Genomic DNA, 25,354 nt, shown 5'->3' on the forward strand with positions numbered 1-25,354 from the left:
GTTGCTGCCTAAGTGGCAGAAACTTTAAAGTTGCTGCCTAAGTCCACAAAGGCAACTTGTATCTGCCTGCTTAGCCTGCCCCTGAGTGGACTGTTACATAGGACACCTAGGGGACCACATCTAATCAGAACAGGGTGATAATAGGCTTTGGGGATGTGTGCTCTGGAAGGTATGGCCACATTGGGAGCGGTGCACTGTCCAAAAAGCAACATGGATTAGAAATAAAGAAGAGAACAATGTTTTCAATGATACGGAGCACATGTTTTGAATGTTAGCAACATTAGCAGTTCTAGATGGCTAGATATGGGCTGAAGAAAGGGTCACCCGGGGACTCTGAGCGGTTACACCAATGGCCCTGCTATCCTAAGGAACGGTGAGAAGCATTATATATCATGGTAAGATCTGCTAGCATTTGAGTCAGACTGTAAGACAGGGCTGCCTGGGTTTGACTCCCAGCTGTCACTACTGGAAAGTGACCATGCTGATCTTGGTCCATTACTTATCTTTCCTGCTGCCTGTTTCTCTAACTGTGTAAAGGAGATTGTGCAGATTCCAGAAGCTTCTTCAGGACATCAAATAACCCTGTGAGCATAAGGCGCTTAGAACTGTGTCCAATCCGTGAACAGCTGTGTGTCAGTGTTAACTGTCATCAGTGTCAAGAGGAGGAGTTTCTTTGGCATCTAGAGGACCATCCTCATTCTCATAGCACCTACAGAGAAGAAGACAGTGGTCAGACGTTGATAAACCCTTCCACTTCCTTTTTTTCGCTAATTGCTCAAAACTAACTTTGAAAAGCAGTTTCCATTCCCTGCACAGAGACTCCGGCTGGTGACTGAGGGAACATTTCTTCTCGGGTAGCTGAACCAGGTCCTCATGCTGTTGTTGTGGTCATTGCTGGTCATCTTTGGTAAGTCCAATAATTTGAGGTAGAACTGAGGTGGTACCAGAGGAAGTCTCCAGCTCCAGAAAGCCCTGAGGGTTTATCAGAGCCCGGAGACCAGTAGGCAAGCCCAGGTGTCTGCTTCCAGCTTAGAGAGCAGAGTCAGATGCACAGCAGTGGGCCCTGGGCAAGTCAGACTGCAATGCATCCTTGTCCTTAATGTTCAAGGTCGGCTACTTTATTGTTCGTGGGTTATGAGTTTCACGAATTACCATTCGTGAATTATCTTAGGTAATTCATACAGTAATGAATTCTCATAAATACAGTTTTAATTATTTCAACATTTACTACTTCTCTATGAGAACTGTTTGGACAGTTATCTCCAAGTTGGACTTTGGAGACACATGCATACCCTTTGCTCAGGCTCCTCTGTTGAGCCGAAGGTTACCTGGACAGGCAGGCTGCTATAGGGAAATGAGATTCCTTTCTCTACATTCAGGAGGAACTAAGCCAACATTTGTTAATGAGTAAAAGAACCCTCACATAAAATACAGCCAGAGAAAAGGAATCCATTCAAGGTGCCTTCAGTTTTCAAAACTGTGTGTGCCCGTCTCAGCCTATCAATAAGCAAGGTTGTGGCTGGACCAGCCCTCCTGGTTCTTATCATGACTGCAAAACCCCCTTCAGTAATAATGGTCAAGAAACTTTTGAATACTAAAGGTTTATTACTACACAGCACCCCTGAGATCACACAAAGAGGTCGTGGGGAGAGAGACAACATGGGTCTGGGGTTCTGCTCTTATTGGGGTGGAGGCTGGAAGCCCACAGTTTCATGGGCTTGCATTTTATTGGTGAATTCAAACAAATGAGTGGGAATTTAAAGTTGGGAAGAGAATAAATCAAGTGGCCCACATGGTCAGTTATGGAAATCAACCAAGATTTCTAAAACGAAAGCCTCAGAGTGGGGAGGTGGCCTGGCTCTTCATTTAGTCTGATGACTTCAGTGTGTTGTGATGACAGTCTTCGAAGTGGATGCCTTAGCATCAAAGCTTAAGTCAGGCACAAAGTCTGGCTGAGAAAAATCCCAACTGTCAGGGTTACACTACAAACTCTGGGTGTTCCCTGATGGACTCTTGGTGACTTGGGATATCATGTAGCCAACACACTGGGTATGCAGGAGATTGGTGGGGGGAGGGGAAGGACAAAGGATTGAGAATCACTGAACTTCTGGCATCCATCTGTGGGACGTCCCCCAGGTGCTCCCTTTGGTCAAAGGAGAGGTTTGCACTTGCCTTGTGATTGTAACATGAGTAGGGGTCAGTTGGTGTTTGAGGGAGATTGCATTGTTGGTGATAATGGAGTAGAACAGAAAAAGGGGTGATGGGGAGTTTGGGGGCAGTTTAGCAGAGTAATAGAAATGTCTAAATTTTGAAGGCAAATTCTCTGGGCTAACCTCTGGTTTTTGATCCCCTCACAGCTTCCGCCAGTGAAGAGGCAGGTGAGTCACTTGCATTCTTGTCCTTCCTGGGGTCTGGTTTGTCTGTTACCTGGCACCCACGAGGTCCTGTAGAGAGAGATGAGGAGAAGCCACAGAGATGTTCCAATGTCGTTGCTCCCCTGGGCCAACCTGCCACAGGGCCAGTCCGCTTGGCTTGGTGATGGGTGAGAAGGCCTGCCTGGCCTGCCCAAGTGGAGTCCACCACCCAATCACACAGCCCCAGCCATAGAGGGAGTGGCATCTGGAAGAGGGTGTGCAGGCTGGACAGCTCATGGGGGAGGATGGTTCTCTGGGCCAGGGACCATAGCCCTCCACCAGGTCGGGCTAAGTGTCCCCACAGCTCTGAAAACAGTTGTTCTCTCAGAAAAACAGTCAAGAGTGTCTGCATGGTCGGGATGGTGTTGAACCAACACTGCTGCTCTGGCTTTGGGTGGGGAGTGGACACATTGTCCTGCGAAGTCAGAGAGCAACTCTGCAGGCATCTGTTGTAAGCACTGAGCCGCCCTTGAGCAGGACAGCTGCTGTTGGCCACACTTCCTTTCCCCAAATAGGCATCCGGGCAGCTCCCAGACCCTGGTCCGCCCCTGGCTCTAGAGCACTGCCAAATTCTGTGTGCCCACACACGTATGCTACCTTCTTATGGTTGTGTGACTACAACTAATCTCACCTTGCTCTTCTTGACTTAAAGCTGTGCGCACCAATGTATAGAAAGCAAGACTTTATTCTGTATGTACACGAGCCTGGACTGAATCTAGAGAGATGGAGGATTGCTCCTGTGCCTCGCCAGCACCAACTGCCAAGTAGAAGGGGCCCTTAGGGCTCCAAAGCACTGTCCTGGGAGAACAGAACCCTGCCTCACCTATTATGGCCAGACGTTAAGGGAACAGGGATGCCAGGGTCACCTACAGGAGCTCTGGCACAGAGTGTGCTCAGGAGCAGGCCTCATCTGTTGCATTTGCGCTCTGCCGTGAACAATCCTTAGCAATGGACTCACAGGCTCACCTTGTCAGCTGCAGCCCCAAGTCCGTGAGATTGCCTACCATGTGACTTTTCAGTGGCATCTCTAACCATGACACAGAATGTTTGCCCCCTACCCTGACAGTGTTCTCCCTGGGAATCCTTCAAGTTTCTGGATGAAGACTGTACTAGCGGTTTAAAAATCAGCTTGATTTTAAGTCCCACAGCCAAGTCCCGGTGAGATCTGGTCTCTCCATCAGTGAAGGAGGATGAAAACCTCGAATTAAGTTAATTGTTTCTACAACCCACCTTTCCTGCCCTTCTGATTTCATTTTTCATAACCCAGATTGTTTCCCCCAATGTCCAACAGGTAAATTTGATTCCCCACCTGGAACAGTAGGTAGCATGTGTTCCAAAAATTATGATTCTAAATTTCACGAGTTTTCTGAGGCATTTCAGCTTTGGTTCTGCTGAAGTATTTGATGAGGCCCTTCATCTCTTATTGGGGTGACCTCTAGTTCCCTACATTACACATCCAAATTCTGGCAGCCGTGCCACCAATGAACAGTGGCAAGGAGATTGCTGTTTGAGATATAACTTATTTCCTCACCTCGAGGTCAAAACCTTCAACTACAACCCTAAAAGTTAATGCAAATGTCCCAAACCCAGAAGGTGGTCTGGTACCATAAATAAGTGGAGTCACAGGGTAGAATCTGAGAGAAGCATTCCCAGGGGAGCACATTTATTTTTGGCAATGACTTTTCTCACTACAGTCAGTCCCCTAAGACCTTATTACACATGGAATGGACGGGAAGTGTTTGGAAAATAGTCAAGTGGAAAGTTCTGAGGATTGAGATACTGGATCTTATTTCAGTAACCACTTTATTCCCCGGCTATCTAGGCCCCTTGGCTGTCTCCTCTGGTGAGGCAAGAAAAAGGGGCAGAACATAAATTGAGAACACAGTGTAGTGCCTTTGAAGGCTGGATAAAAGAAAGCATGGTGGTGGGTAAGCAAAATGTCCCCTGACGACGATGGTCCTCCGTGTGACGTCACCAACAGAGAGAGCTAAGCAAGAAGACCTTTGGCAGGACACTCCTGCACCTATATCTGTGTAAAAAATTCAGACTACTTTGACCTTCCCTGCCATTGATTGAATGTTGAGTCTCACACCCAAACTCGTATGTTGAAATCCTAATCCCAAGAGGATGTTATCTGGGGGTGGGGCCCTTGGGAGGTGATACAGTCCTGGAGGTCCTCATGATGGGATTAGCACCCTTAGAAAAAGAGGCCAGAGAGCTCACAGGTGAAAATACACAAGAAGTCAGCAAGTCTATAACCTGAGAGAGCAGCCTCCCCAGAACCTGACCCTGCCAGCACCTTGATCTTAGACTGTCAGCCCCCAGAACCATGAAAAATAAATGTCTGTTGTTGATAAGACACGCAGCTTATGGTATTTTGTTATAGCAGCCCATGCTGACTCAGATACCCCTCAGGAAAAAAGAGGACGTAGCCCCGAGAAGGTGAGGCATGGATAGGGGTGTCTGTCTTGCCTGAAGGTGAAGGGGCTGCTCTGCCCAAGAGCTCAGAAAAGCTCAGGGAAAGACCAGACATCTGGGTTCCTCGCGGAAATGGCAAATCCAGTCCCCTCATGCCCTCTCTTGCAGACTGGCTGACTCTCAGGGCTCCTTCTGCTATCTTTGAAGGTGACCGCATAGACCTGATATGCCAGAGGAAAACAGACAAGTGGAAAATCCAGACTATGGCATATTACAAGGATGGAAAAAAGTTACATTTTTCAAATGAAGTCTTCAGCTTTTCTATCCCAAGTGCAGTTCTAAGTGACAGTGGCAGCTATTCCTGTAGTGCAACTGTTAGAATATACCTCCGGTATTACTCAAAAAAGTCAAATAGCATCAAGATTCAAGTCCAAGGTAAAGCCTTCCTTCCTGTGGGAGCCAGGCTGGAGGAGACTGTAGCAGAGCAGGGTGGGTCCCTGGAGGGGAAACCTGCCCCCACACCACATATGAACCAGAGTCCTGTAGTTTGACTGCAGGAGGGGGTCATGATGGGTGACAAGTTTGTCTGAATGCCTTGTTTGCTGGGGTTGCTTTTCAGCAGGAACCATCAATCTCACTGCTTGGGGCACTTGTGATCCTTCCTTCTAGAGCTATTTCCATATCCCGTGCTCACCGTCAGCGCCTCCTGGCCCACAGAGGGGAGCCCAGTGACCCTGACCTGTGAGACCCAGCCTTCTCCACAGAGGTCAAATGCTCAGCTCCGATATCGCTTCTTCAGAGGTGGCAGGGCCCTGGCGTCCAGCTGGAGCAGCTCCCCAGAGCTCCAGCTCCCTGCTGTGTGGAAGGAGGATTCAGGGTCCTACTGGTGTCAGGCAGAGACAGTGACTCCAAGGGTCACAAAACAGAGCCTCCAATCCCAGATTCAGGTGCAGAGTAAGTATCAGTGGGTCTGAGCATGGGCAAATCAGGAGTCTGGCAGCTTCACTTCGGGCCACTTGTCTTTTGGGTACTTGTGTAATTCCTATCCTTGTGGAAAGTTGGTCCTGAGCTAGGGAATGGGCAGTTCATAAAAATAGCAAATGAACAAAGCTACTGTTAAAAAACAGAACCCAATGGAGCAAATGTGAAGATGGAATTGACTTTATCAAGCCTTCATGAATTGGCAGGATCCCAACTAGCAAGCAGAGAGATGCCCAGAGGAGTTGTAGGAAATGGAAGTTTTTTTTTTTTATAGTAAATTTATTTTTTATTGGTGTTCAATTTGCCAACATACAGAATAACACCCAGTGCTCATCCCGTCAAGTGCCCCCCTCAGTGTCCGTCACCCATTCACCCCACCCCCCGTCCTCCTCCCCTTCTACCACCCCTAGTTCGTTTCCCAGAGTTAGCAGTCTTTACGTTCTGTCTCTCTTTCTGATATTTCCCACACACTTCTTCTCCCTGCCCTTATATTCCCTTTCACTATTATTTATATTCCCCAAATGAATGAGAACATATAATGTTTGTCCTTCTCCGACTGACTTACTTCACTCAGCATAATACCCTCCAGTTCCATCCACGTTGAAGCAAATGGTGGGTATTTGTCATTTCTAATGGCTGCAACTCAAAAGTCTTAAACCTGCATTGCTCAAACTTCAGGGCTGATGCACAAAGATACACTTAAATTGGAAGTAAGAATGTTGGGCAATGCCCCAGAGGTCACTTTTCTGCAAGTGAATCATTTGTATTTATTTAGCGATTTAATCATGAATATCCACAGTTTTATAAACTTGGGACGAATTTCTATCACTAGTAACAATAAAGCAGCACCTTAAAATAGCTTTGTCTTCCAAAAGCATGCTCTGTTGTCTACTGTTTTAAAAACCAACCAACCAACAGAATAACAAATTGCTCCCTCACCGCTTGTTCTTCCATAGCTAGTATTCCATTTCTCCACTCCTTTCCCAACAAAACTTCTCAAATGAACTATTTTTTTTCCACTTCTATTTCTTTGCCTCTCATTAGCTCCTCAATCAATTTCACTTCATCTTCCATTCCACCACTCACTGAGACTGTTCTTGTCAAACACACTAGAACCTCCTTGCAGCAAAGCCAATTGTCACCTCTCCCTCTCCGTTACCATCTTATTCAACCTCTTGGCCGACCAGTGCTCTCTCACAGTTAGACATTCCCCTCTCTTGACTCTCCTGGTTTTCTCCTGCCTTATGGCCACTCCTCCTAGGTCCCTCTACTGCTCTCTCTTCTCTGTTCACTTTCTTCTGGAGTGTTCAAGTCTGACCTAAGCTCTCATCCCTTCAGTACATTTTCCTCCTAGCCAGTCCATCTCACCATGAACCTTGGCCTTAAACACCACCCACATATCAATGACATCTGAGGTTTTATCTCTATCCCTGACCACTCTATTAAAAACCAAACTAATTTACCTAACTTCTTTTTTTTATATATAATAAATTTATTTAATGGAAGTTTTTATAGGCACGAGTGAGGCAAAGGAGATTATTAGCAAAATAAAAGAGAGGATTTCCACAGGCCTGGACATCTTTGGAGAGGAAAAGGAAACGGCAAGGTGTTTTTGTTTGTTTGTTTGTTTGTTTGTTTGTTTTTTGTTTTATCATGCGGATGACCTCACTAGTGTGGGTCAGATTGACTTTCAGAAGGTCACATTCCAGGGATAGGCTGAAACTGTAATTAAGCCTTGGTTTGCTGTCTGTGGGAGACAGATACTTAATTTTGGCTTTTCTTCTTTTTAAAACACTCCTTATAATCCTGTCTTCTTTATTCAAGTAAAATCCATCAATCATATCTTCACTGATCACTTCATGCTGTGGTGTTTAGGAATGGGCTGGGACTTTTCACAGCAAGGCACCTGCTCTTCAGTGGCTCCACAGGTGGCCTCATGTGCTGCCTTTAAACACAAGTTGGTTTCTTAAAAGGCACCACAGTGCTCCAGCATGGGGAAATAAATGAAGCAACAGAGAAAGCAGAAATCTGAATGAACCAAGTGGCTGGAGAAGGGGTTGTAATTCTTGTGGACCCTTGACATTGAGAATAATGGAGGAATCTTTATTGATATTGTTAGTGGAAGCAGTGCCTTTTCTGAGGTAGGACTGATGCTACCAGTGACCCCTTCACACTGTGCAGATGGCACTACTGTGCACAGCGACTCCTCCCTCAGGAAAATGTTTCATGTCTCACGGAGCAGATGACCCATCACACATTCTTTAGTGGTTCCATGAAAATAGGGGTGATGGGGAGGAGGTTGGGACACAGTATCTGTGTCCACATTCTTCAAGAGTAATCACCGCAGATTCCCTACTTTGTGTGCTTATAATGGATTACATGAGCCCTACCCATACTCTCAGTGAAGCCAATCATGGGCTGGTCTCAGAGTCCTCTGCAGTCAGCTTCTGACCTGTCATCGTCTGTCCCTCCAGGAGTGCCTGTCTCTAATGTAAGCTTAGACATCTGGGCCCCCAAGGGCATGGTGATCGAAGGAGAGAGTCTGGTCCTCCTCTGCTCGGTGGCAGAAGGCACAGGAAATATCACATTCTCCTGGCACAGAGAGGACACAGGAACCAGTGTGGGAAGGAAGACCCAGCGTTCCCTGTCAGCAGAGATGGAAGTCCCAGCTGTGCAGGAGAGCGATGCCGGCCGCTATTACTGCAGAGCTGACAACGGCCATGAACCCATCCAGAGCAAGGTGCTGAGTATCTGTGTGAGAAGTGAGTTGCACTCTGACTCGTCCAAGACAGAAACCCTAGAGCCAAGGCCATGGTACCAGAGGTCCATGCCAGGGGTCAGTGCTGTGGAATACCAACAGCAACTGAAGAGTGGGTTACCCTTGCACGTTAAACTGTAGATGTCTTTGTTTCCATGGAAAAGACTAGAAAGGGAGCTGGACTTGGCATTAGGAAAACACAAGCTGACAATGACAAATGACCATGTCTTTAGACAGTACCCCAAGAGTGATATTCCTCCTAATTTCTAAAGAGGCTGTTGAGAATCTTAGAGATACACAATGACCAAGGGGTGAGGCCCTTCGCGAGGTCCTAGTCCGGGGCTCTGTGTGTCTACGATGGCCTCACAAACCCTCTCCGCTGGCCCCCTGTCTTCCTCAGGTCCAGCATCCCGCCCTGTCTTCATCCTCAGGGTGCCCGGGGCCCAGGCCATGGCGGGGGACGTGGTAGAGCTTCGCTGTGAGGCCCACAGAGGCTCTCCCCCAATTATGTACCGGTTTTATCGTGAGAATATAACCCTACAAAACAGCTTGGCCCCCTTTGGAGGAGGAGCATCCTTCAACCTCTCTCTGACCATGGAACATTCTGGGAACTACTCCTGTGAGGCTGACAATGGCCTGGGAGCCCAGCACAGTGAGGCAGTAACACTCTCCATCTCAGGTGGGTTGATGGTCCCTGGTTACAGGAGCATTATGACCAATGGCTCTGCCCCAGCAGTCTTCATTGGTACCATATTGGGGTTTTGGAAGGTAGGTGGAGGTCCAAGGGATGCCTACTCTGTGTGGGAGATTGGAGAAGAAGATGAGTGTCTGGCTGCTTCTCTTTTCTCCACACAAACCTGGAAAGTACACATTATACTTGGATAATATTGTGAGAATTTATATTAACCATTCCTGCAGAGTGTTTGACAAGGGTCCAGGAACCAAGTCTTGACCCTCTGAGGCTGATGCACCTGTCTTCCCTCAGGGACCAGAGGCTACAGAAGAGACCGCATCACAGCCAGAGTTCTTGGAGCACTGTGTGGTGGCCTCGGCTTTATAGTTGCTGTTCTGCTGCTCTATTGCGGGTTCCACAAGGTATCAGGTTGGTTATCTACCATTTGTTTTGATTGCCCTTTATTTCTGTGAACTTTTCCATTACCGATACAAATTGGATTTGAAAAAAAAGAAAGAAAGAAAACCTCCCCAGATCTGATCAATTCTTTTCACACTTCATGATTTTCTAGGGTTTCATGCAGTGGACAATGCTTCCATGTTCTCATTTAATAGTATGTCATTGGCCCCTGTGTATAGATTAAAATAGTTAACACAGTCCTTTATGCTTTCCTTTTAAATAAAAATTTCAAAGTATTAAATCATTTAATAGCTTTCAATAGACAAAATCAGTTTATATGTAGTGGAGTGAAACATAATAAGTAGCTGGACTTAAAGGAATGAAAATAATCTAGTACATTTTCTCCTTCATTTATCGATTTCTTTTTTTTTTAAGATTTTATTTATTTATTCATGAGAGACACAGAGAGAGAGGCAGAAGGAGAAGCAGGCTCCCTATGAGGAGCCAGATGCGGGACTTGATCTTAGGACTCCAGGACCATGACCTGATCCAAAGGCAGGTGCTCAACCACTGAGCCACCTAGGCATCCCTATGGATTTATTAGTTACCTACTCACAGAAAGAGCAGTGACTTCTCTTTGAATTCCTGAGTCTCTTGGATGGGTCATGTGGGGGCATATTCACGCATGCATGATGGCTGGTGCTGGCTAGAGGTTGGGACCTTTGCTGGTACTCTCAGCTACAATACACACACAACCTGTCAGTGTGGCCTGGACCACTGCAGGGCATGACGCCCACAGGGTGGTCAAAAATTTTACGTGGTGACGTCTGCTTCAAAAGTAAGTGTAAGTAAGATAGCTAATCTGCAATGTCTTTTTCAACTAATTTCAGATGACAGTTTCATCAGGTCCCAGTGCCTAGCAAACTTGCAAGAGGAGGCAGCACTGTCTCCACCTCCAAATCAATATCAAATAATTGGCAGCCATATTTAAAAAATTTCCACACAAAGCACAGCAAATTCCCATCCGTGCCTCCCTGCCCCACCAGACTTCCTGAAGCACCGGCCCTTGGGCTTCCCTGTCCAGCCTTGGCAAATGCCCCGCAGGACCAGCGGTTTCAGAGCCAGACCCCTCACCCAGAGCCTCTCCCCTCTCTAACCTGGCTTCAATAGTTCTTCACTTAAATAGACTTCTACCAATATTTTGTCCAATATTTCCAGTTTTCAGAAGAAAAGTCTGTTCAATTTCTTTTTCTGTCATCACTGGAAGCATGAAAGCACTCCCTTCACTGACCAGCAATCCCATAGAGCTGCTGTGTTTTCAGCATGATGATATCTCTTTGTAACATTATTTGTAAGTCTAAGAATTTAGAAGACTCCTGTAAGTGATATCGCATACTGACCCCTACTAACATTCTGCTAGCCAAGACATGTTACCAATGACCAATTATTGTATCTGTTATGTATGGCAAGCTTACACATATTATCTGTAATTATAAAAAATAAGTGTGTGTCATGGTCTAGGTTTAACCATCTTGGGAAGTTAAGTGAGCTGTCTTGTTCACACAGCCACTAGAGGGCGGAGCTAAGACGGAGTCCACACCTCCTGGCCACAAAGCCTGAAGCCTGCCTCTAGAATCTCCTGACCTTCACCATTCTCCTCTTGCAAATTCCCCCCACTTCAGTGGGCTGTCTTACATTAATTTGTAAGATTCAAGACAAGCATGGGGCACAACAGAATCACAAGATAAACTTTTAAGCTCTTGCAAAATGCTTGCTTAGACCTATCAACTACCACTAGGTAAAAGAGATTTTGGAAACTCATCAAATAGTGAAAATGTAATTCAGTTTTTTCAAGTCCAATGGAAGTTATATTTTTTATTTATTTTTATTTTTATTTTTTTTTGGAAGTTATATTTTTTAAACAGACCATTTAAGACTAAGGAATTGTGATTTTTTTTTCTCCATTATACTTTTTAGTTGATAAAAATATATGTATATGAAGAGAGAGGTTGTTGGTTAACATAAAATAATTTCTAAATCATCCGTTGTGATGAATTCTCTCAATTTTCAAGTTACATACCAATATATTAATCACTTTTCAAATATGGAAATAATCTACAAAGCCATAAAACATTTACTTTCTCCTTTTCCATTTTTAAGCAAATTATTTTCTCATGTCTAATTATATACACAATGGCCTCTGGTATCTTATGTGGATAAGCTTGTCTGGTTCCTGTTTTTGAGGGAAATTTTTCTAGTATTTCTATGCTGTGTAACATATTCAAATACCTCTTAACATTTTCTCAGAAACAACTTTTATTTTTTTTAATATTTTATTTATGCATTCATGAGAGACAGAGAGAGAAAGAGAGAGAGAGGCAGAGACACAGGCAGAGGGAGAAGCAGGATCCCCAAGGGAGCCTGATGCGGGACTTGATCCCAGGACTCCGGGATCACAACCAGAGCCAAAGGCAGATGCTCAACCACTGAGCCACCCAGACATCCCCAGAAACAATTTCTAATTTTTGCTAATACTCGTTAGTATTTGTGAAGATAATCACACGTTTCCTTTTTTCATCTATTAAATTGACCAATTACATTATACCAGAATACCTAATATTGACTAATCTTTGCATTCGTGGTAAAAATTCAATTTTAGTGACGCATTTTTAACAGAAACTAGCATTGTTTCAAAGTTTTTTTTTTATTAATAGTAATGTGTGACTTTTGCCGGGTTCCTTGTTAATTGTGATCTTTTCTGGGTTTCATACTCAACATTACAAAGGAAATTTAACACTTTTCCTCTTTTCATACGTCTTACATGTTAGGGAATCGTTTACATGACAATATAGAAAACATGGCAATGTTTTCTAAAGATTTTGTGGAATTGTGCCTGTTGGGGTTTTGGAGGAGCAGCTCTTTGACAGCTGTCCCTAGCTCTGCTCTTATAAGTCATCTTGTGAGAGGCGCTGCTAATGCTCACTGACACCCGGCCCCCCTTTGCCTCTGGGCTCATAAGCAGGTGCATTTCCTTGTCTCCTTGAAGTAGATGCAGACAGTGAAACGTCGGCAGAAGCCGCTTGTGTTATTTCCCGTCAGAAGAATTTATGAGCAGGGCTGTTGCCTCCTTGTCCTTCCCAAGCAATGGTGCTCACGCAAACTCACGCTGAGTGACGGTGTCTTCTCCAGACGGCGTGGCCTCCAGCAGCCTCCTGAGTGACTTACTGGCATATTTTCTTTTAAGATTTTATTTATTTATTCATGAAAGAGAAAGAGAGAGAGAGAGAGAAAGAGAGGCAGAGACACAGGCAGAGGGAGAAGCAGGCTCCACGCAGGAGCCCGATGTGGGACTCAATCCCGGGTCTCCAGGATCAGGCCCTGGGCCAAAGGCAGCGCTGAACTGCTGGGCCACCCAGGGATCCCCCCCAAGCATATTTTTGACAGGTCTGCGGCACAAGTGGGAAATTCACAAACCTGTGCTGCTTTAAGTCCCTGCAGACTGAAGTTTGTTTTTCAATGTAGCATAACACACTCCGTCCTGACTGCCACATTCTGTTCACAGTTTCTTTGTCTTCTGGGGAATTTTCCTGGAAAACCATCTGTTTTATCCAGGGCCCAAAATCTGCTTACTCGGAGTGGAGTGAAGTGGTGTCCTGTGATTCCTCTAGCTTCTCTGTGGCTACATTTATTTCTCCATACCTTCTCCTTTCGCATTCTTAAGTGGCATAGAAAAAGAGGTATCCGCCCTTCTGATTAAAAGGTGAAGCTGCTAGAGTTATTTATTTGATCTACCATTTGCTTTCTAATTCTGACATTTCTGCTTTTATCTTCATTAGTTGCTGCATTCTGTTCTTGTTAATCTTATTCTTTAGAAGAAATTTGGCATTTAATAGATTTGCTTTCCTTTGTCTTATATATTCATATATGTATTTAGTAGCTGAAGACTTAATTCCCTTAAATGTATATGTTGTAGACCTATCTAGTTTTCTTTATCTTTTTTTAAAAGATTATTCATTTATTTATTCATGAGAGACACAGAGAGAGAGGCAGAGACATAGGCAGAGCCTGATGCCGGACTTGGTCCCAGAATCCCGGGATCGTGACATGAGCCAAGGACAGATGCTCAACCACTGAGCCACCCAGGTGCCCCACATATCTAGATGTCTTCACAGTTTTGTGATGAATTACCAGTTATACTAAGGTCAGAGAAGATAATTTATACCATTATACCATCACTTGTTAGAATATTTTTGGAATTTTCTTTGGGAGCCAAGATATCATCAATTTTTGTTATTGTTCAAAAGTGTTTAGAAAGTAGACTAAAGTCCATTTTTAAAAATAATTTATTCAGGATGGAGTTGCTAGAATCACATACACCAATTTCCTACTGTTTGAAGATGTGCATCCTTTGCCTTATAGTTGAGTGACTGGCTTGGTAGAAAATCCCAAGGTCATTCTTTTTTCCTTGAAGAAAATAAGTTAGTTCCTCCTTCTCTTTGGAGAATACACTTAGGCTAGCCTTCTAACACTGTCTACAAAAAACCCAATACAGTTGGAGCGCTGGCTATATCACCACGCAATGTTTTTCATGATTGCTGAGCTGCATCTAAACTGGAAGTGCTCTGAGTGGGGTTATAAATGCTCAGTGAGAAGCAGAAATGGGCACATCCCCAAGTGCAATGCGACTCTTGAGACTAATCACGTCCCTTGGAGTGGCCTGTGCTCCCATCCATGTGGACTTGTCCCAGAGCTGTTAGTTGAAGGACCAGGAAAGAGCTCCTTCCCCCTGGTGACACAGCTGACACATCCATGCTGACATGCTGTGTTTCTTGTTCTGCATCTCTCTGCAAAGCTAAATGGTGCAAAGAAGAGTCCACTGGGTCTTATGAATGTCAACATCAAGCCTAAACCCAAAACCACTGCTTTGCGGGGGTGGGGGGGGGGCGTTGCAAATATCAGAACATTGAAAAAATGAGAATGTTTCACCTAAACAAGGAGAGTGGTGAAGTCATCAGCAGGTAACATATATTTTGCAATAATTGAAATAGCAATAAAAAAATCCAGAAACAGTAACCTATGCTTGTGGGGTTTGCCATTTGAAGTGGCATATCAGATCAGTGGGAAAACAGAATGGGTTGTCCAAATAACAGTGTTGGAGTAAATAAGTGGTCATCAGGACACAACATAACTGGATCTCTATTCTGTATCTTATATCCTAGCAGTGACGACATGTGGTTAAGTCAGGTCAAAGTTCTAAGAGGTAAGGACACCTCCCCTAAAATGAATATTTCTTTATCTGCTTTTAGGTGGACACTCTGCCACTGATGCACCCAGGTGAGAACTTTTCTTTTTCAAAATGGGAACTCTAGGGGCAGGCTGGGTGGCTCAGTGGTTTAGCGCCGCCTTCGGCCCAGGGTGTGGTCCTAGAGACCCGGGATTGAGTCCCACGTTGGGCTCCCTGCATGGAGCCTACTTCTCTCTCTGCCTGTGTCTTTGCTTCTCTCTCTCTCTGTCTCTCATGAATAAATAAATAAATAAAATTTTTAAAAAAGCAAAATGGGAACTCTAGAGAACTTCCTCATTTATGATTTTAAATACTTACTGCTCCTTCTGCATGTACAGATTACGCAGTATCTTTCTATGATACTCAACCATGTCTGTATTCATTACATTTTTCTATCAGGGTGCTGTCTTGGGGTGGCCCATATGACTCTAGGTGTTATCTTGCATAGGATTCAATGTTTCTAAATTACCTTACTAATTCACATACTCAAGATTATTTATGGAGTATTTACAATACACGAGTAAGTTGTTGTTAGGCTTTTAAAAACGTGAAAATATGCATAAAATGGAATTTATTTCCATAGGACACATAATGTCTTATGGAGAATGTAAGACACATACAATATACAAAAGAGAGATAAATTGAGGAGAAAGAAGCAGATGAAGTTCTAGAAGAGTTTATAAGAGAAAAAATGAAATCTAAGGCAATATCATTCTCTTATTTATAACTTTTGAAAAAGCCAAATATGAGGAATAGAACATGTTTGCCACATCAGAGAGGCTATCCTATTAAGAAAGTACTTTGTGATGCTGTGGCCTGTCTCTGGCTGCCCACCTGAAAGACCATACCTTAAGAGTCTAGATGAAGGGCCATCAAATCACCCAAGCCAAGTGCCCTGTCTTCCTGGCTCCTCCTACTCTCTCCTCAGCCTACCTCCTCTCTGTTCTCACTCTTGCCCTGGGGACTTCATGTAGTTAGTTTGTTTCCACAGAGATGCTTCCAGTGCAAACCCTCAAGGGTCCATTCGCCCCAGCTCACTCCCAGACACTGAGGAACTGCAGCCAGAGTATGTCAATGGTGAGTCTCCCCACTGAAAGGGGCTTTAGAGCTACAACTGAGAGGGAAGAGAAAGTAGGTGAAAGAAAAAACAACGACAACAACAACCATGAGATGGTCTACATGCCCTGACCCCATGAAGCCCAATTTCAATAAATAAATGACCTTCAGAATCATGTTGGGGTTGGGAGGACAGTCACAAAGCAGGGGACTGGGAAGGCACATATGAAGGTTGAACCCCTGTCCGTGGACACCTGTGAACCATTGTGCACACTTTTTCCTGCAGTGAACCCTGTAGATGTGGATGTGGTTTATTCCCAGGTCTGGAGCATCCAGCCACCAGAAGACTCAGGTGAGAAACTGCAAAGTGGTTCTTGCCAGATGCATCTTCCTAAGAAAGTGGCACCATGTGTTCAATAGAGGCTTTCATACAATATTTCACCTTGGTATGAAATCTGTAGATCCAAGAGGGAGCAAGAGATATTTGCAGGCAGATTCTCGTGGAGAAGCTGAATTACAAAACAAAGCAAAAACAGATGGTTGGTTGAGAAGAGACAATAGGGAGAATCTGGAATACAAGGTCCTGTCAAAGAAGCCTGGCAATGACCTTTCTCAACTGGGACAATTCCTCCTGGACTGTACATACCATACTTCAGGTATTCCCACCCTTATGTGATTTTATTTTCCCCTTGTCTTGTATTCCAGATTCTCCCTAATTGTCTCTTCTCAACCAACCAACCTCTATTGTTGCTCCAGTGTCCTTGAAGCTGCAACCTTCAAACATGCCCTTGGCTCTATGCTCCAGCTGTTTCTGCTGGAGTCAGAGGCTATTGGTGCTTAGTGGGTTTCCTGGCAAAGGGTCACTCAGTCATGTTCCTCTGAGCCACAGAGGCTGGGTCCCCAGCCAGCCTTGCTTATGGCTATGCCACTACAGCCTGCAGAGAACCAATGACCCTGTCATTCTCCTTCCCTGTCAGGGACCAGCCTAGCAAAACTGAAAAGGTACAGTCATGTCCACTGCATGTTTATTCTCCAGGCCCTTGAAGTGTTGATGTGTTGTTAAGGGCAGGGGGAGATTCAGTTCCAGTCTGCCCACCTGGAATAAAGAGAGGAAGAAGCAGCTGCCACATGCTCAAGCTGCCGTGTGACTCAGGATCTCCCCTCCTGTTTCCTTCTATATAGTACATCAACCACCTGTGGTCATTATCTGAAGGACATAAAGGGCTGACAGGAGAGTGAGCTATGACAGCATATTGTCAATAATCCATGGAAGTTGCACCAAAGAGAGGAATGATTTTGTTTAGCAAGGGTTGGTGGGGAGCTTAGAGCATGGGCGGTCTTAGAAGGACTGCAGAGTGGACAACATTAAAGCATGGATTCTAGAGAAGAACAGGAGAGGCTGGAACCCACACATTAAGCATCACCAGCATGTGCCCTGGAGCACCATTTGGGCATGAGGTCTAAGTGGAAACCCAAGAACTGAGTAATATTTTTTCTCCATAGCAAACATCAGAAGGACAATTCTGGAGAACAAGGTGAGCTGGACTCCTGGAGAGTTCTTTCCCCTGTTGTCTCCCCCTCCAGCCATGTTCCTTCTCTTCCTTCAACTGTGCATCTCTCCTAGGACTCCCATGTCATCTACTCTAATATAAAGGAGACATAACACTCAGAGGAATTGGGAGACAGATCACCAACAAGGACAGAGCAGCACTAAGGGCTGCGAAAAATGACAAAATGCCCAACCCTCATGAAGCCTCACAGATAGAATGTGCTCCAAGGGCTGAGCAGACCAGCGGGTTCATCATTTTTGTTTTTATCATGTTATTTCCCAATGTCTTCTTTCATTCATTCAGTATTTATTGAGCTGCTGCCGCATTCCAGATGCCTTGTGGGGGGTTATCTTTGTTATCTTCTCTTTTAAAAATTTTTTTATTGAAATTCAATTTAGTTGACATATAATGTATTTTTAGTTTCAGAGGTAGAGTTTAGTGATTCATGTGATGAACACTGGGTGTTATAGTCAATGTTCATCACATCACATGCCCTCCTTAATGCCCATCACCCAGTCACCTCATCCTCCCACCCTCCTCCCCTCCAGCAACCCTCACTCAGTTTGTTCCCTAGAGTTAAGAGTCTCTTATGGTTTGCCTCCCTTAATGTTTTTATCTTATTCTATTTTTCCTTTCCTTCTCCTATGTTCATCTGTTTTGTTTCTTAAATTCCACATATGAGAGAAATCATATGATATTTGCTTCAATGTTCAAAGAGATGAGGAAGAAGAATGAACACAAGAAACAAGTTTTCTTCTTGTCTGAGGTGTTGTGAACAGAACCTATTTCTGGGCTTTGCTTTGTTTTCCAGACTGGGATTTTGTTGTCTTTTGTTTCTACAAACAGACATCTCAAGTTTTAAAGAAATCCTCTCTTGCTCTTGTGAAAACTTTAGAGTTCAGTTTGTGGGAGGGAACAGCAGCTTGAATTAGCTTGCCATATTTGTCCTTTCTTGAATGCTTGGTTTGTATATTGATCCACATTGATTTAAAAGTAACGAGGATATTTATATCTTCTTGAAATGCTAAGTGTTTTATGTTCATTTGCACCATCATGTAGGGAGTAAGGTCACAGCCTTTGAGACCCCCTCCCTAGGGTGGTGTCCCAACCTCATCCCCCACTGAATGTGTGGTCTTGAACAAACTACTTAACTTCTGTGTACTTCAGTTTCTTCATCTTTAAACGGGGAAGACCATTTGTTAAATGTTCATAAATCACATAGAACAATGTCTGGCATATAAGTAGCACTAATTAATTATTCAACAAATAAAATATGCATAATTATCACTTAGCCTCAAACATAGTTCAAAAAAAGTTCAAAAAGTTGAGTAATGAGAATTTCTAACAAAATGACTATCAAATGCAACTATCAGAATTTTTAACACTGTAACTCTTTGAATAACATCTTGTATAATCTACTCCTCTGCTAAAGATAGATCACCAATGGGAAGAACACAGGTGACTGTGGGCTTGGGATTGGCCATTCATCTACAAAGAGGTAATTTGGGATATTTTATAAATTATACACAAAAAATTTGAAGTTTACCAGAAAAAACAATGAGGAATACTTACAGTTATTATTTAAAGTTTTATATTTAAATAATTATATACCCTTAGCAAGATCACATGACCTCTGAGCTCCAAGCATTAGGAACTGAGAGTTAACATATCCCAACAATCTAATTATTACAGGATGAGGGTACTCCCAGCTCTATAGTTAGTGTTGTTACCACCTTAGCAGCGACAAACGCCCCATAGCTGTTCTTTACACCCAACCATCTCTGAGGTATATACACACTGTCATTATTAACAGTAACCCTGGCATAAAAACTTCTAGGGGAACATATGAAAACTGTATATAGGGACACAGGTAAAAAATTTTTTAAGAATTTATTTATTCATGAGAGACACACAGGGAGAGGCAGAGAGATAGACAGAGGGAGAAGCAGGCTCCATGCAGGGAGCCCGATGTGGGACTTGATCACCGGACCCGGGATCATACCCTGAGCTGAAGACAGACACTCAACTGCTGAGCCACCCAGGTGTCTCCAGACATAGATAACTGGATGCATCTCTGCTCAGCCTCCCACTAAGCCACCCCAAATCACCCTTATCCATTACAAGTTACTTATCTACCTATTTCTGGCTTGCCAGAATTGGTGGGAAATCATAGGTGGTCACGAATCCTTCTACATTACCAAGGTTTGTTCCAATAGCTAGGTAACCAATGGGCACTCTGATCCATAGATGGGGACAGTCTGACTCAGAGCTGACCCTTAACGCTCCTCTGTCCACACACTGTTATATGCAGACATGCATATAACCTGACTATTCTGCAATCTGAGGGCTACCACCTGGAGCTGGAAGAAGCTGCAAAAACCTATGGACTTTAATATATAAGATAATGAGATGTGGTTTATGTATACAATGGAATATTACTCAGCCATTAGAAACGACAAATACCCACCATTTGCTTCGACGTGGATGGAACTGGAGGGTATTATGCTGAGTGAAATAAGTCAATCGGAGAAGGACAAACATTTTATGGTCTCATTCATTTGGGGAATATAAAAAATAGTGAAAGGGAATAAAGGAGAAAGGAGAAAAAATGAGTGGGAAATATCAGAAAGGGAGACAGAACATGAGAGATTCCTAACTCTGGGAAATGAACTAGGGGTGGTGGAGGGGGAGGTGGGCGGGGGATGGGGGTGACTGGGTGACGGGCACTGAGGGGGGCACCTGATGGGATGAACACTGGGTGTTATTCTATATGTTGGCAAATTGAACACCAATAAAAAATAAATTTATAAAAAATATAAGATAATGTATCTTCATTGTAGAAAATTTAGAAATGAAGGCAGTGAAACAGGCAACTATTAGATTCATTCATACTTCTATCAGTCAGACAATTGTGCTAATATTTCAATATCTATCAGCCAGAGTATTTTCTATGGATGTCTTCCCATGTATGTAAAAACATGTGATTTTAAAGGAATGATAACTATAATCTATTTTATTCAAAAATTTGTGATGTTTTCATGCTGTTATATGCTCAAAGATCTTTGTGGATCTTTGCTTGGTATTTTTGCATAAATAGTAAGTTGCTTTATAAATTATTTATTTGGGAGCCATTATCATATTGACAATTACTCACTATGATAAACAGTGTTGCAATGAATTACCTTGCTTCTAAGTCAACATTTTGTTTGGGTAGTATTACAGTTTAGAGAGAAATAACCTATTACTCTATTTAGAGTCAAACTCAGCAGGATTTCTCCCAAGAGACTGAAGTGGTTGTGCGAAGGGTCCATCAGCTTATTGTGTGCTATACCATGACACGAAGTGAAGGGACCTCAGAGAACAGAGTAATGTCCATTCCTCTGACTCCTATGTGAGAAAACAGAGGTCAAACCCTGGAGGAGTCTTCTGCTTCCTTACTTTCTTTTCATTCAAAATATCCTGAAGACGTGGATGGAACTGGAGGGTATTATGCTGTGTGGAGTAAGTCAATTGGAGAAGGACAAACATTATATGGTTTCACTCATACGGGGAATATAAAAAATAGTGAAAAGGGATTATAGGGGAAAGGAGAGAAAATGAGTGGGAAAAAATAAGAGAGGGTGACAAAACATGAGAGACTCCTAACTCTGGGAAACGAACAAGAGGTAGTGGAAGGGGAGGTGGGTGGAGAGATGGGGTGAATGGATGATGGGCACTGAGGGGGGCACTTGACGGGATGAGCACTGGGTGTTATACTATATGTTGGCAAGTCGAACTCCAGTATATATATCCTGAAGGGCAGTTTTTGGTTCCTGCCTCCTGTGACTCTTGTAAGACTCCCTCAGGCCAGCTGCTGAGAGTCTCCTCTTCAATAGCTGAGTGAGAAAGAACTTGTGCTGCTGCACTAGGTGCTTAGTGCTGCAGGTATGTGGGAAGTGGGACAACGGGAATGGGACTGGGAAGTAAGAGGATGGAGACTGAACATGTGGGCATCCCGGGGGCCTTTGTGAGGTCCAAGCCTCTGGCTAAAGTGTAGCAGCCAAGCTGGGTCCCCATGGCCAGTCCAGTCTCCAGAGATCTTTGGGAAGATCCCAGTTTCCAAGAGTGTATAAAAGTGGTACATCTCAATTCCTATCAGGAAAAAATATAGTCCATCTTTGCATAAATTTCTATTCCATCACATGGGAAACTTTGTAAATGAATGTAATTAGCATTCTTTTTTCAATACTAAACCCTCCATTCCTCCTTTGTGCGTTTAAAGTGAAAAATGAGATGCTAAACAGCGGGTTAAGGTGCAGTCTGTGGAGAGATGTGGAAAGTGGGAAGACAAAGAGGACAGGAAGGGGAAAAGAGGAAAATTGAAGTAGGGCAGAGACCTGGGCATCACGAGCAGCAGACTTATGCTCAGGCACAGGACCCTGGGCCCCTGAGCCCCTTGGCCCTGCACCTGATGCTCTGGGCAGCAAAGACTTGGGTAGTTTCCCTGCTGCTCCATCTCATAGGTTCTGAGAAATGCTGTCCTGGTCAACTCAGGAGACACATGGATTCTGCTCCAGACTCCCAAGGTTGAGGATGGCTCACCGTGCAGGGCCCAGGCCACTACTGGCACATGACCACTGCACAGTGGACAGATGCTGATCGGCTGTCTGAAGCTCTCTGATACTTGACCCTTTCTATCAGGGGCACAGCACTGGTGATGCCTGGCCTGACTTTAGCTCACACACCTCTTTATTTCACTAGCATTTGGGGGGTTTTGTTCCCATTAAAGCCTTTCCATTTGTGGACAAGATGGCTTCAAGCTCTTCCTCCTAATCCATATCTTGGAAATACATAAATAAGAGGAAGGTTGGTGCCTATCAAAACTTTACATGAACTATTATAAATGCAGGACACAAAGATTCACGGAAACAGAAGCTGCTCAAAGAAGAAGAGGCAGACTGAAGGACGTGGTGTTCTCTGGATGAGACCTTTGCTCCCCAACATTGCTCCGAAGGGATCCTTGCCCAACCCTGTGGGACCTTTGTCCCACCAGCAGGAACCAGGCCACACAGGAGCCCAGCTGTTGTGGGCCGCAGATTTAATAGCAGGTGCAGGTGAGCCGCTGGGCTCCCAAGAACTCCCATCTTCCACCATCACCCACAGCTCCAGGATTGTGACTGTCACTGAATGGGGCAGAGATATACTTGGGACAGAACAGTGACCAGAGCAGAAGCACAGAGATGTGCACCGTGGGTGGACAAGTGGGGAAGGACACAGCAGGCAGCCTCCCCTCCACACCCCTTAGATGCATCAAACTGTGCCTAGTTCAAGAATAGCCAAGTCAAGACCACAGATGTGTAAATTATAAAAGTCAGAATAAATAACTGGCAGGTGGATGAATTCACACATGGAATGATACTGAGGAACAAGAGAGTAACCTGGAATATCAGAAAAACTCCCCTGAAAATACATAATGGGGTAGAGAAATGGAAAGTCCAAAGGAAAACAATCTGGGTGCTGGCTGTATCAGGGTCCCTGTGTGTAACATCTGCACTACAGGCACAGATAAGAGAGAAGAAAATCTTGGGGATGATAACCAAGGATCTTACATGAGCAGAGAAAAGAAAGATTTCACCCTGGAAGTATCATAATTTGCTGAGGGACACTGGGTGGCTCAGTGGTTGAGCATCTGTCTTCGGCTCAGGTCATGATCCTGGGGTCCTGGGATCAAGTTCTTCACCGGGCTCCCTGCACGGAGTCTGCTTCTCCCTCTGCCTGTGTCTCTGCCTCTCTCTTTCTGTGTCTTTCATGAATAAATAAATACAATCTTAAAAAAAGGAAGTGTCATAATTTGCTGAGCTGTATAGATAGTGAGAACCAAACATCAGAGTACAGCTGATGAGTGTCAGAGACCAAGGGACTATTCCAAAATATTCAAGAGGGTAAAGCATCATCAGTAAGTCAGTTAGCTTGACTTTCGACTTCCTCACAATAACAATAAATATGAGAAGTCAATAGAAAATAGTATTTTCTTTTTTTAAAAGATTTTATTTATTTATTCATGATAGTCACAGAGAGAGAGAGAGAGAGAGGCAGAGACATAGGCAGAGGGAGAAGCAGGCTCCATGCAGGAAGCCCAACGTGGGATTCGATCCCAGGTCTCCAGGATCGCACCCTGGGCCAAAGGCAGGCGCTAAACCACTGCGCCACCCAGGGATCCCAGAAAATAGTATTTTCGAGGTGGAACTTATCATTTCATATCTAGCTGCCGTTTACTTTAATTCTGAGGATGAATATGATTATCCCTGGCAAAACGGGCCTCAGTGTCTTACACACACATCATGTACCATGCACTACACATACACACCATATTCACACACATACCACACACAGATACACCACAAACACACATACACATCACACACAGACAAACACACATGAACACATACCACACATTATACACATACAACACAGAAACACCACACACAAACATACCATACACCTCACACACACACACACACACACACACACACACACCTGAAGATATTCTTAAAGGAAGTACTCTATTGAGCAGAAGAATATATTCAGAGATATGCCAGAAGATATAGAAAGCAATTTTGAGTAATTAAACAGTAAAATTTTGTTGTTTATTTTTTATTAATTCAAAGTACATTTATTCAATGCTTATTGTGCCAGGCCCTAGGAGTGTGAAGTTTACTAAGACATAGTCTCTAACCTTAGGTCTAATGGGGAAGACAGAAATTTTTAAAAATTATAAAACCCACAAGAAAAGCAAACACTTCTGTCATGAGAACAGATAGAAGGGATTTTATTCTGCATCCCAAACCAGGAGTAAGTTCTGTCCTTTGATTCCAAGAACTTTCATTCCACTCCTAAAAATATTTATGTCAGGGAAGGTAAACCTACAACACTGAGGGTGGACAAATGACAATCAGGGATTCACCAACTGAACAAAGAAAGTGTAGGTATTTTAGGCAAAGGCAAGTGCAAAGGAACTGGGGCCAGAAAGAGCAGTTCCAATAAAACATTTTTTCCCAGCCACTAGAGCACCATGTAGGAAAACAGTAACAGTAATGGTGGGCAAAACAGTTTAGTGGGAACCAGGGGCCTGTACGCGATCTATTTTTTACATAGCAGGCAAGGCACTTATGCTTTAAACACAGCTGTTTAAGACAGGACACAATTATGAGGGCTCCGCTTTCTTTGAACTTGACTCTAAGACAGCAGATAACCTGTCATTTATTTTTAAAATTCTTTTTTCTTAGTGATTTAGAGGGGCTACTTTCAAACTACTATAAATATTTTATAAGTAATATCTGGCAGTTTCCTCACCAATTGAGTATATTCTGTTGCGCAATAAACCACTTCACATTTCTCAGGAAGAAACCCCCACACACACTAAATTTGAATAAAGACATCACCCAATGAATTAGGACACAATTAAAGTTTGCTTTAAATATTTCTTTGGGGAAGGGGACACCATACTTTTACTCAAATAAGAGAAAGAGTTTTACAATTTTGAGGTCTTTTTTTTTTTTTAACACTTATCATGCCATGTATCCGTGGAAAATGGGTTCCTGTGGCTCATGTGCCTTTCCATGGTTCTCATGGTGTGTCTCTTGGTGGGACAGGCTGGTGCTGTCATGGGACCAAGTACCTTTCTCTTTGTCTTCCTTCTCTTTCTGATCATTTTCCTTCACACACTCCAGGAAGCTAGCTTGGCTCTTTGAGTGCTTAATACATTCACTGCTCACATTAATTCTCTTGGTAGGAATCTTGCCCTTAACTTGTACTTTTACAACAATGCATGTGGGGTGACAC

At 43.8% G+C, this 25,354-nt stretch overlaps 1 protein-coding gene across 1 annotated transcript; it reads left to right on the plus strand.

The window, feature by feature from the left end:
• The first annotated feature begins 663 nt into the window (after positions 1 to 663).
• LOC112648856 (Fc receptor-like protein 2) lies at positions 664 to 18,820 on the plus strand. The gene is made up of 12 exons (XM_025430743.3): positions 664 to 907; positions 2,358 to 2,378; positions 5,001 to 5,267; positions 5,502 to 5,786; positions 8,288 to 8,575; positions 8,972 to 9,250; positions 9,557 to 9,673; positions 14,950 to 14,977; positions 15,919 to 16,004; positions 16,270 to 16,335; positions 17,487 to 17,518; positions 17,608 to 18,820. The coding sequence occupies exons 1-12, from the start codon at positions 874 to 876 to the stop codon at positions 17,644 to 17,646; spliced, it is 1,542 nt and encodes a 513-aa protein (XP_025286528.3). The 5' UTR covers positions 664 to 873; the 3' UTR covers positions 17,647 to 18,820.
• Positions 18,821 to 25,354: the final 6,534 nt, after the last annotated feature.

This window comes from Canis lupus, chromosome 7 (genome assembly GCF_003254725.2).
Source record: "Canis lupus dingo isolate Sandy chromosome 7, ASM325472v2, whole genome shotgun sequence".
NCBI classification, from domain to species: Eukaryota; Metazoa; Chordata; class Mammalia; order Carnivora; family Canidae; genus Canis; species Canis lupus.